Source organism: Notothenia coriiceps, unplaced genomic scaffold (genome assembly GCF_000735185.1).
Source record: "Notothenia coriiceps isolate Sejong01 unplaced genomic scaffold, NC01 NC01_scaffold00019000, whole genome shotgun sequence".
In the NCBI taxonomy this organism is placed as follows: Eukaryota; Metazoa; Chordata; class Actinopteri; order Perciformes; family Nototheniidae; genus Notothenia; species Notothenia coriiceps.
Genome location: NW_011351701.1, coordinates 2,096,440 through 2,108,783, shown reverse-complemented (window position 1 = coordinate 2,108,783; position 12,344 = coordinate 2,096,440). Strand labels below are relative to the sequence as shown.

Sequence of the window (12,344 nt, the reverse complement as noted above, 5' to 3'; positions counted from 1 at the left end):
GCTATTGAGACAAGTGCCGTCAGTTTGAGGCGTGGTTGAAGGTCATTCCAGGACCAAGGAACATAATAAAAAAAGACTCCTTTTCCCAGCCTCAGTCCACACAGCAGGTACCTGGAACCGTATCCAGGCACTGGATCTGAGGTTGTAAGAGTCACAAACTGGAGCACATATGTAGAGTGGAAGCTTACCTAAAATGGCTTTATACATTAATAAAAACCAATGCTGCATCCTACGCAATATGACTAAATTACTCCAAATGTTCGCCGAAATCTTTTGGAGAGTGTGAAATGTATCTTCCTACAGGTCTTTTTAATTTATAGGTATCAGGATCTTGGAATGTATGAAAATAGCATAAAATAATGCCCAATATAATTCAAACATGCATTTCAGAAAACTTGTGATACGAAAACATACCGTCTTAATGTAATAAATCAGACATGGTATTATTATAAATATTATAAAATCCAGATACACCTTAATTGGATTTCCCCAACCCAAGTACTGACGACAAAGAACGATATGATACAACTAGAAAGGGTTCAATTATTTTTATTTCTTTGAATTGTGTCTTCCCAGACACTCACTTTCAATGGCAAAGTTGATGCACACATTTAACACAGGGTAAGAACTAACTGGACAGCAGTGCATTTCAAACTGAAAGAAACAATCCTTAAAGACAAGAGGACACATCATGGTAGCATTGATGTACCAAACCATCTGAGATAGCAGCAGGAAGTTGTAAATACCAGACAGGCACACCGAGATGCTGATGAATGAACGATGTGAAACCAGGTAGACAATTAAGGATTCATTTGTGAATATATTGCAGATGCAGAGAAATGCATCCTGAAAATTCACAAAACCTTTTCATTTCAGTTCAAAGGCACAGCAGAACATGAACCCAGTCTAGTCACCCCCATTATTGAATGCTGTGCAATCCTTCTATCATGCAAGAGAAGGTGCCAGTCGCCAACATCAGAAAACCTCCTCGCAGATGAACTAAACACATCTAAGGAGCAGCTTATCAACATGACACAGCGCTCAGGTCAGTGACTGATGTTTTTGAGAGCATCGACCTTTTGTTTCATAACATTAATAATCAGTTTCATTTACTCAGAATGTCTTAGGATTCTTTTCTTTTTTTATATGGCAGCAAAGCCCAAACAAGAGATCAGAAAGCAACTAATCAGATTCTATTTTGTACCACAAATGCAGAGCTGATCGCTTTATCCATCAGTATCAACACTGGGAAGGACTATTTTGGATCGATAATTGGATCCAATGGGGAAGGGAAGAGGAGACATTCCACTTAAGAGAAATGGTGCAACTTGGCGCTTTAAACACAGCGCGATGAAGATCAAACCAAAAACTGTTGTACAATATAGAAAATCTGTTATGATGAAAGGAGCAAACATAAAAACAATCGCCCTTTAACCTTAGGCACATATGTAAAACCAATAAAATAAATCTTCATTAGCAAACTATTTGCTTAAAAAATATCCTTTGATTTTGACATCCACTTCTCGGATATGCCTATGGTATATAGTAATGGGGAAGAATGTTTGGAGACAAAACGTTACTCCAGCACTGTCAAATGTATAAAGAGGGATGGAAAATCTTCAGCAATGTCAAACACACACTCAACTGTATTCACACAGTACACATGTATGTGGTAAACCTTCCAATTATAGCTTTAGGGTCATATTATGCCGTAGGATATTTGGGTGAATCAAACTGAATGCTTTACATTTATCTCTTTTGGAGCCACCATACCAAAACAAGTCTCATTTGTGGCTTCAGAATTGAAGCTTATTCCCCATATTAATAATATGTCTTAATGAATAACATCAAGTATTTTTAGTTTAAAATAAATCTTAGTATCAGTGTTAAAACACAATACATACACTATACAGTGTATGCAAATAAAATCTGCACAATTTTCAGATAGTCTGTTCAGTGGTTTACCAGTGGAGGCAGACTGCAGCTTACCTCAGTCACCTCTGGATTTAAGGAGTGACCTTTCTCTGAATAATATACCATCTTCATGTTCGAATTGCAGCAGAAAGCAGCTACGTTACAACACCCTGTTCAGATGTAGGGCCAGAACAAATCTGCAGCTGGAGAAATGACACAATGACTTTTTATTTCATAAGCAGGTTCAGATGTGTCATTTGCTTCAGCACCTCAGAATGATCCAGCTTCCTGGAGATGGTACCACTACTACTAAACTAAAAAGTCTATTAACGTATTTCTGAAATAAATTACTTCTCTTATATCCTGAAGAGGAGCGAATAAGGAATCCAAATAAAAACAAATGAAATACTTGACATTTTTCAAAGGACTGTAGACTTTGCATAGCAAAATATACAAGCTGCTGCTGCTGCTGCTGCGATATAAGACAGGGACACAAATATACAGAATATTTACAAATTTACAGGAGAAGGAGGGTGCCTGGACTGTAAGGAGACACCATCAAACAGACGGTTAATCCGGCTCTGCCGTGGGCGGTTTGGGCGTCACTTCCAGGACATTAGGTCAAAGTATTCACACCATTAATGTTCTGCCAGTCCTCTGAAACGTCAGGCTGGTTTGTCCAGCTCTAATGGAGAGTGACAGAGAACGGAGTGCACAAATCAGAGGGTTTGAGGGGATAAAGAAGCAGCTGCTGAGACGAAGCAGAAGAGGCAGCAGACCTTTCCCTGGGTGTAAACAGAGAGCGAGAGAAAGAGGGAACAGGACTCCCAGGATCAACATACCAAACACAATGCTTAACGGAGCCAGTGATCCCCCAGTCCCTCTGGACTGAAGACAGAACGAGATATTTAAAAAGGAGGAGTTTAAAGGTCTGCCGAAATGTAGACCATCAAATTCCCCTTATCTGACCACTACAACCCTGTGGTCCCTCTCTCCCCCGAGGACACAGAGCTCAGTCCATCCTCTCTTCAGTCCACAGGCTCCAGCTCCGCTTTATACACCGTTGGCACTCATCTTGCTCTTCTGGGATACCTCTGTCGCTGCTTTAGCCTGCAGAAAAAGAAGAGCGTGGTTAGACTACCACATCATGTTTTTCCCCATTGAAAACCTATTCAAACATACTTTTATTTTGACTATTTATATCACCCTGCCTTTAATTGATAGCTCACAGCCATTAGGTGACATCATGGGATAGATAGTGAGAGAGGGTTAGCCGTCACAAAGGTCATCAGACAGACATGAATCGGGGTCACCAAGGTCATATTAGACTGCTGAGATACCCTGGCCGTGGTCTAATAATTACATCATGTGACTTTTCCAAACCACTTTTCCTTGTCATCAATGGAAAACATCATGTAGTCAAGGAAAGGGCTGAATAGCTGTTTTTCCAGAAAAGTAGCCCAGTCCCATTGTGAGAGATTAACATGCCATGGGACAAAGATCAAAGCCAGGAAGCACTAACAGGATTAAACCCGTGCTGCATAACATCTCAAACTGGTTCCTGTGGATTCCACAGCACCGGGCAACAATGTGATCTCACCTGAAGGACTTCAGCGGGGGTCAGGGGTTTGTCCGAGATCACGGGAGCCTTGTCTCTCAACTCCTCCACCTGCAGCACACAGGTAAACAAGTATAAAACGGAGGTTCCTAGACAACTTAATGGTTCATGTGAACTGCTGCCCAACACGCATGTGTAACAATCATTCATACATTTATCAAACCAACCGCTGCAGTCATCTATCATCGATCTACAAAAGGTCTAGGCACTTTTGGGTGGTATCTATCTTCTTGTCCAGCTCCCAGCAAATAGATTAGAATCAAGGCTGGGGTCAGATGGAAGCATTACCGACATCACAGCGTAATGCATACAGTTACTAGAATGACTGCGCTCGGTCAAAGCATGGATTTTCCTGGAGTAAACACTGCAGTCAAACTCCTTTAGTTTATTTTGAGCAGTCATGCCCTAATTCTGTAATGTGTACTCGTGAAAATGTTAGATGTTTTTCAATGAGCTACATAGTTTAATTCATTCATAATTGCTTTTCTTTCGTAATGTTACACCATTCTGCTGCTGTGCGTTATGAATCCACTGACCCGTCTTTCTTTGATGATGAGAGCAGTGTCCGCCAACATGTCGGTGCTAACTGAGGTCATGCTTGCTCCTGCATTCTCCACTGGAGGAGGAGGAGCTTTCTGCAAAAACAACAACAAACATCTGATAAGAAGAGATTACATTACATTACATGTTAGACGCTTTAATCCAAAGCGACATACTCAATACTGTGGACAATCCCTACAGGAGCAATTTGGGGTGAAGTGTCTTACCCAGGGACACAACCACATGCTGACTGCAGTGGGGTTTGAACCTGTGCTCCCCTGATCCGGACGCCAACCCACTTCACTACGCCACATGCCTCCCACGAAAGACAGGTCTGTTCCTTTTATTGGCCGGATTTAGATATCAATAAAGGAAGATAGATCTCGTGTGCAGCAGTTAAAAATGTGAAATTATTAATGAATTAAAAAAAAAATTCCTGCTTTTATATATTTAATTGTAATATTACATTAAAATTCCAATACTTCATCAATGCAAATAACCACTAGTTGTAGCCTAAATAAAGTTATTTCATAGTACGTCAAGGTGCCTTCCGTAAGGAGAGCAAACGGTGAACGGTACCAAACATCAGTGACCAGAATACCAGAAATTGAACTGTTTGAAACTCAAGCCGCAAAACTTGCCCTGTGATCTGTACACTCAAGGGGAAATGCAGTAAAAGTCTAAGTAAATAAAGGACGGACCTCTAGTTTGGCAACAGGCGGGATGACTGGAGGCTTTGGTTTGAGGTCGGTCAGGTACATGGCTCTGGAGAGCAGCAGCAGCGATGGAGGAACGTTCTCCTTCAGGTGCAGGTCCAGCCACTAGACGGACAACAACATTGATTTAGGGAACAATGACAAAATATAAATAGTTTCATTCTTTTATTAAACAAAAAACATTGAAATCCTCAGCCTCTGAGAATGTTGTGCGGAAACATACATGTAGTGTCTTAGGGACCAACAAAAGCAACAAACTCATCATGTAGCCTCTCACCTGCTGCATCTGCTGATTTAGCTGTTCGGTTGTGAGACCCAGAGACCTCATCCCCCGACTACGACACGCTGCCTGAAGTTCTGACACACTCAACGCTGGCACACCCTCTGCTGCAATCATCTGTGAAGAAACAGAGAGGGGAGTCAAAAAGTGTTGCACAAGAAAAGATGATAGCTGCACATCAGAGGGGACAACGATCACATCCTTGTCCTCCATCTCACCTCGTCGTCTGACTTGATGGTTCTGAGCTGCATCATCAGCTGGAAACGCAGCAAGTTGTTTGTGCCGATGGGCTGCAGCTCCAACAGTTTACACAGAGCCACCAGCTGGGGTCGCTCCAGGTGCTCCAGCGTCAGCTCGTCCTCAAACAGCTTCGAAAACCGGACGATGTCCTTCGTGGTGGGCTGCTCTCCTGTGCCCCGGACCTGACGAGAAGACAAACTGTCACTAATGCTGCGCACATTTGGTCACAACGTTACTCTTAAAAAATGTTTCCCCTCACTAAGGGGACTTGAGTTAAGCTAGTTAAATGTGTTTTAAGTCATATAATTGTCAATAATAATAATAATAATAACAATGTACCTTCTGAACATATGTGGAGAAGCGCTGTGTCTCATCATCTGTGTGAGCTTTTGCTTTATTCCTTTGAGCCATCTCAGCGATGGTCTCTTGCAAAAACTTGGCCAGCTCCAGCTTCGCTGCCAGACCTTTCTTCTGCTTCTCCTCCTGCATGAAGAAGAGTGAGACGCAGGTTAATTAAAACTAAATACTTTTGAAGACAGCTTTAGTTTAATGCATTTAAATACAGTTGTCGAATACAGAACACATTGCTAACATTCCGGCACATTTTTAAGGTGGCATTAATGGCCGCGTAAAAAAACACGACTTCACAAACAATTTAAGATAGTTATGTTTTACATGTTTTGTTTACAATTGTAGGTATCGTGGAGCACGAGAGCATTTCTGTTATCCCTCAACAGAGCTCCACAACATCAGAGACGTCAGGTCAGCTGGACCAAGTACAAAAAGCTGCTGCTTTTTATTCACAGCAGATGAGAAGTTCAAATTACCCAAACAATAGTTATATTAACAAGGATTTGTGCAAAGATAGTTTGAATCTGACAGGTTTGGAGAGCATGTGTACATCAGGCTACCGCTCCTAAATTAAATAAAGATTAGATAAAGTCTGCTGCCTGGCATAGCCTGCAGTTCTTGTGCGCAGACATATCTGAGCAATTATATTATATTTTGTGTGTGTGTGTGTGTGTGTGTGTGTGTGTGTGTGTGTGTGTGTGTGTACACATGCCTTTTTAGACTCTGTCTCGAAGGTGGAGGGCAACATCTCTGGGAAAAGTTTGAGGAAGACAGGAAGAAGGAACTCCATGAAAGGAACGATGATGAACACCGTGAAGGGCACCAGACGGAAAAGGTCAGCGCAGGTCCTCAATAGCTGTAAACAAAAAGAAAAAACAATGTTAAAGTGGCAAATAAATGAATCCATGCCAGAGCTCAGGTGTGTTTGAATGCTAGATCCATTTTGTGTCCATAGGGCGATCACAATAACCACAATATTGCAGGAGGGGATGTTCCTTCACCAAAGAATCCCCACATGTGGCTCTAACAGTCATCTTCTAAAATAAGCCTTAAAATAGTTTACTAGAGCATGTACACAATTTGGGTCAGTGAGGGTCATGGAGACATAGAGAGACAGTATGTCCTGTTTCAATGATCTACCAGTGTCTTCTCTCAGTGAAGTGTGTCTGAAATCTGCATAAATGAATTCAGGAAAGAGCTCATAATACAAATGAAAAACATCTCAGTAGAGCCAATTCCAGAGGGTATTAACCATTTCTCACATGCTTACGTTTTCTGAACACGAGCTCACCTGACCACGTCATGTGATCTGCTGTTTCATATTTACTATCACATAAGAGAAAGAAAAGCTCAAAATATGAAACTACCGCCTATACTTTAGTTAAAGAAATTGTCAACAATTAATTTATGATCAAAATGTGTGGCTTTACATCATTGAATAACTTGCTACTAGCTCCAATGTCAACACTTAGGTAAAGTTACAGTCAAATATGAATGACAGTGCACCTAACAGTCCTTAACGAATACAGCAGACTACACAGACCAACACTAGGACTGAATTGCTCTCACAGCAGGGCTAGTGATAAAACTGTGAATGATTTTTAACGGCTGTCACTACGGTACTACCCAACTGATCACTTGCTCTTCCTCCCATTTGCTACGACTTCGGGAACAGACTGTACACATTCCTTATGGACATGCAAAGGTGTGAACCATTCAAAGTAACCCTTAAGCCATATAATATACGCCTCACTAATGTTTTACTGACAACAACTTAGAGAAAGAGTAAAAGCTAATTCCAGAGCCGTTAAGTAAAGACAAAAAAGAGACCAGACTATTGTAAAGAATCCAGACAGACTCGCTGCTGTGAGCGGAGGGCAACAGAAGAAGTTCAATGCTAAGACCGCGGCAAAAAATAGAACAAATTTGAAACCAATATGGCGCTTGTGGAATGTTTGCTGATGTTTTGTATGAACCCAATTTAAAAAAAGGAAATTCGGAACTACAGCATGCTGAGCCTTAAGATCTCAATGTGCAGTTTCTTTCACACAAGTAAGTCAGGGCGACATTAACATATCAAAGTATTTTGGGGTAAATGTACAAAACAGCACTGTAGGGCTGCAACTTTCCATAATTCTTTGGGGATACTTTCATATGTAGATAATTTTTTAACTTGGTTCCACTAATCAACAGTCCAAATTCAGAATATGGTAAATGTTTAGCCATGCTTGTTACTTTCAGGTATAAATCACTCACTAATACACACACGTAGGTTTAATGTATTCACCCAAATTCATTCATACAAAATATGATGATTTAAGGTTACAGGTTTAGCTTTATTTGCTTCTATATTGTTGATTATGCAACAGTTTTGTTGTTGTTTTACCAATGCAACAGTATTTGTGGTGTCTTGTGAGACTACTACATGCATAAAACAATAACTAACAGACTGTAAATAAATTACCTATATACCTGTGCCTGGGTTTGCAATTACTGATTATAAATATTATAACATTTTACAGACTGAATAAAGCTCGTCTTACCCTTCTCCTCTCCCTGCGTGAGAGCAGTTGTCCATGCAGCAGCCTCCACACCATCCTGCCTGCAATCTTGATATCGATGCCAAGCAACCGGAAGCCATTGTAGTAATGCTTCAACTCATCAACAATCTTCTGATACAAAGCCTTCTTCACGACTGCCCTCTCCTGCACCGGAGGGGCAGCAGATGCGGTGGTGGCGGCGGCGGCTGTGGGAGTCGGAGCGGGAGCCGGTTGAGCCTGAGCCTGGGGGGCAGCGGAGTCCTTTTTAGAAGCATCTTGGGCAGCGGCTGGTGAAGTTTTAGTGTCTTCCTGTTTTATTTCTTGCAGGAGGACACTAAAACTGGAGCTATGTAGAGAGCGGGCGAGTAGGGTGGAGTTGTGGCCACGGTAACAGTGTGGGGAGCCGAATCGGGAGTGCCTGAGGGTGACTGCGGAGGAGACCTGGCGTGGAGGGTCTATGTGGAGATAGGCTTTGGAAGACAGAGAGGAGCAGCTGTTCCTCTTGGATAACAAATATGATCCCCTGCAAACAGCAACAAGAAAAACTGGTAAGTTATTTCATAATATTGTATTATTGATATGAGCAAATAAAGAAAGTGTAATGCTTGTATTTGATGGCCAGATTATTTCATTAATAAAACATATTATGAATTTGAAAATAATTACTTAGTGAATATATATATATATATATATATAACATAAAAAGTTTGTGTTTCCAGCTTCAGTCGGCTCATATCATCATCGTAACTGAATTTAGGGACATTTCTTAAATCCTGCTTTGTATACCTTTATGTTAATTGGCTTTCAGTATTATTCTCCCCTGCCTTTCCTGGCACATGTATACGTTTTTCTGAGCTTTACTACCCCCTGTAGCTCAATGGAATAAAGTGAAATGTGAAGTTGTGCATCTGCAGAATACAAATAAAGTAAGTCTCAATACCCCAATACAGGTCATAATAAAACTAATCATAAAACTAGACAGACATTTGTGCTAAGGTTTGGTGTAGATAGATATAACTCTTAAACCACCTGTAGAGTTATAACTTATGCATCAGCAGGGTTAAGACTTAAAACATTAACTACTAAAATTACTTGTTGCAAGAATCCTATTACTACAATTGTGATAATGGAATTGTGGCTCAATTAAAATAAAAGTATAGCTAACATAGAATACATGTCAAAGTCTCTGGCAGTTGGTATATTTCGTCTCGCTGCATAAATTGACAAGTTGCTAACTTTAACATTATGTAACAGACTGACTATGCTCATGAGAAAATGGGATGAAAGTGAGGACAAAGCAGTGTCAGATCTTGCATCATCAGTAGAAACCAATGTAGTCCTGTGTTTACATCGTATGTGTCATGAGACACATTGAGTAGGCCTCACTGTCTGCAGCATGCACTGTGTAAACAGACATCTTAAGCTCTCGTGACTTGAACACAGCAGAGGATCCAAGAGTTGTAACTGCTGTCAATCCACTTTATGAAATTAAACATCTCTGCATTTCGTAAAGTTATTTAGTTACAGGATATTCATTTTCTTACCTTGATCTTGTGACTGCAAGAAGCACCTGGTGACTAAAGACGGCCATTGCAGGGGCAGATTGCAATATTCTGTTAAAGGCACACATGGAGACAGGGAGAAAGAGAGAGGGCGTGTTGGTTTCATGTTACACCGGCATGGTCCGACAACAGGCTGACTGGAAAAATACAACAAGCAGTAAAACATGTCCTCTCACATACAGTCTGCTGCTAAAACAGGCTCATTACATAAAGTATGCTGTGCAAATTAGCTGTTAACCATTAGCGCAGACGGATAGCAGTTAAGCTAACATTATGTAACCACTCAACTGCAGCACAGCTCGCTACTAACCTGACATATATTAACCCGGACAATGTAAGGCTCACCGGCTTAATTCAAAGTTAAAACAAACCAATAATCTAATTAATCTATGCACATTTGGATATAACTCCACATACAATTGACATGTTGCCTAGCGTCAGGTTAAATCACACAGCCACTGTTGTGCTAGCTTTATAAATGGTAATGCTAAACTGAGGAGGAAATACTTGTTGATAAATTCCTACTCACGTTAGCTATGTTTCACCAGAAAATGATATATCTCCAATATCTTTGAATATCGAAATATTAGTTCTGTAGAAACCTCTTAAAGTACTTTGAGATTAACATTAGCATCATGCTAGTGAATTCTCCGCTAGCCTAACCTGTTAGCTCCCTGCTGGTGAAATGGCAGTCTGCGGATGACGAGCCCACTAACCTCCAGCGTCAATGACGGAGCTATGGCTGCCACTGCTGACTATGCGTAGTAAGGCTTCTCGGTGAGACGGTTAATAAGATAATCCATCCACAACAATCGGTCGAGGTGAACGGGAGCGATGAAAGTAAGGGCTGGTGTGGTGATAAACCCATTTACGGAGGGTTTACACGGTAAAAGTCGTCGTGTTTGAGCTCCAGGCCCGTTAACTCTTGTTGTGCAGCCTTCCACAGGCAGCTGCACTGAAAGGTCACACTGTACACATGCGTGAATGTTGTGTGCGTACAAACCGAAGATCCTCTATGTGTGGAAATATGACTCACTACGTGGTTTACAAATAATAATTAAATTCATTTGAAATCTTTCTCACTTATTTATGGTCAGAGGTGGAAGAAGTACTCAGATCTTGTACTAACAAGTAAATGTCGTGCATTCAAAAGTGTTACTCAAATAAAAGTGTGGGCATCAAAATATACATACACTACCAAAAGTAGTGGTCCATTTCAGAATAATATATTGTATATGTTTTGAATCATAATATTATAATGGATGCGTTAATATGTTAATCAAAGCGTATAAAGGTGTTTAATTACTTTGTTTACTGCAGGTTAGCTTGTGAATTTACTCCAGGTGTAACTAAAGTCTGATTTAAGTGTTGATTATATTTCACAAGATTAATTCTAATCTGCAAAGTAAATAAAGGTATTTAATTACATTACATTATTACATGTTACTTGTTAGATGCTTTTATCCAAAGCGACTTACATACTCAATACTGTGGGCAATCCCCACAGGAGCAATTTGGGGTGAAGTTTCTTGCCCAGGGACACAACCACATGCTGACTGCAGTGGGGTTTGAACATGTGCTCCCCTGATCCGAACACCAACGCCACACGCCGCCCATTTTAATAAGTGTTGTAGAGTAAAAGTACACATTTTACCTCTGACATGTGGAGTAAGAGTACAGCAAAAAATGTAAATAATACCGTAAAGACAAGTCCATCAAAAGTGTACTTTAAGTACAGTACTTGAGTAAATTTGGCTCCTTGCCAGCACTGTTTTTGTTGAACTATTTTATCTATAGTCTGTACCAATATTGAAAATTAATAATTGGAGTTGAGGGTTATCTGTATCAAATATTCTCCATTCTCTACTCTGTTCAGTGCTGGAGATATGGAAAATGAATGCTACTTATGTTGTACTTTTTACATGTGTAAGCATTTATCATACTGTATATAATATATATTTTGTGTTTAAAGTTTATATTCTGTATAACATAACTACAAGACAATATATACACTTTTTTGTTTAGAAAAAGCCATTCAGAATCATTTTTCATTTTTCATTCAGATAGTAGGCCTACCTAGTTTTAGTAGTTGTTCAGTATTATTTTTTCTGCAACACATTAGGTAACAGTTTTTTCAAAGGGATTGCTGGATTTTTGTGTTGTGGTCACTGGCCACTGTTTAAGTGGCCAGTGACCACAACACAAAAATAGAAATACCAGAAATACAATATGTCACCTGCAGTGTATGTTTTGACCAGACATCCTCTGGTTTACTAATGCTTTTGTTACAAGAAAAATTAGCTGATCAAATTTGATTCGAAGCCAATATGTCTTGTACCTTTTGTATTTGTGTTCATCAAGCCAAATATCAGGATCAATTGTCACGTTCTCTATCTAGGTAAGTCCACAGACACTGGGCTAACACAGTTAGTCTAAACTAAATAGTTAAAGATTGTGTTGTAGCGGCTCTGTATATAACAAAGTAAATAAACTTTGTCATAAACAAAAGTATAACAAATAAAGATCAACGGTTGTATTTTTGTACTTTGTACGTTTTTAAAGTGTTGTATTTTTGTTTTAAAA

At 40.1% G+C, this 12,344-nt stretch overlaps 1 protein-coding gene across 3 annotated transcripts; it reads right to left on the bottom strand.

Annotated features, from left to right (window-relative positions):
- Positions 1-533: 533 nt before the first annotated feature.
- letm2 (leucine zipper-EF-hand containing transmembrane protein 2) lies at positions 534-10,739 on the bottom strand. Of its 3 annotated transcripts, none has more exons than XM_010778326.1 (11): positions 10,425-10,739; positions 9,744-9,812; positions 8,203-8,722; positions 6,372-6,515; positions 5,648-5,791; positions 5,287-5,490; positions 5,066-5,185; positions 4,774-4,893; positions 4,069-4,167; positions 3,515-3,583; positions 534-3,024 (listed from the first exon to the last, which is right to left on the bottom strand). In XM_010778326.1, exons 2-11 carry the CDS (start codon positions 9,788-9,790, stop codon positions 2,968-2,970), a joined length of 1,524 nt encoding a protein of 507 aa, XP_010776628.1. In that variant the 5' UTR covers positions 9,791-9,812; positions 10,425-10,739; the 3' UTR covers positions 534-2,967. The 3 variants fall into 3 exon arrangements, with proteins under 3 accessions (XP_010776628.1, XP_010776627.1, XP_010776629.1); XM_010778325.1 differs by having other exon boundaries at positions 10,478-10,739; XM_010778327.1 differs by lacking the exon at positions 10,425-10,739 and adding an exon at positions 10,291-10,407.
- Positions 10,740-12,344: the final 1,605 nt, after the last annotated feature.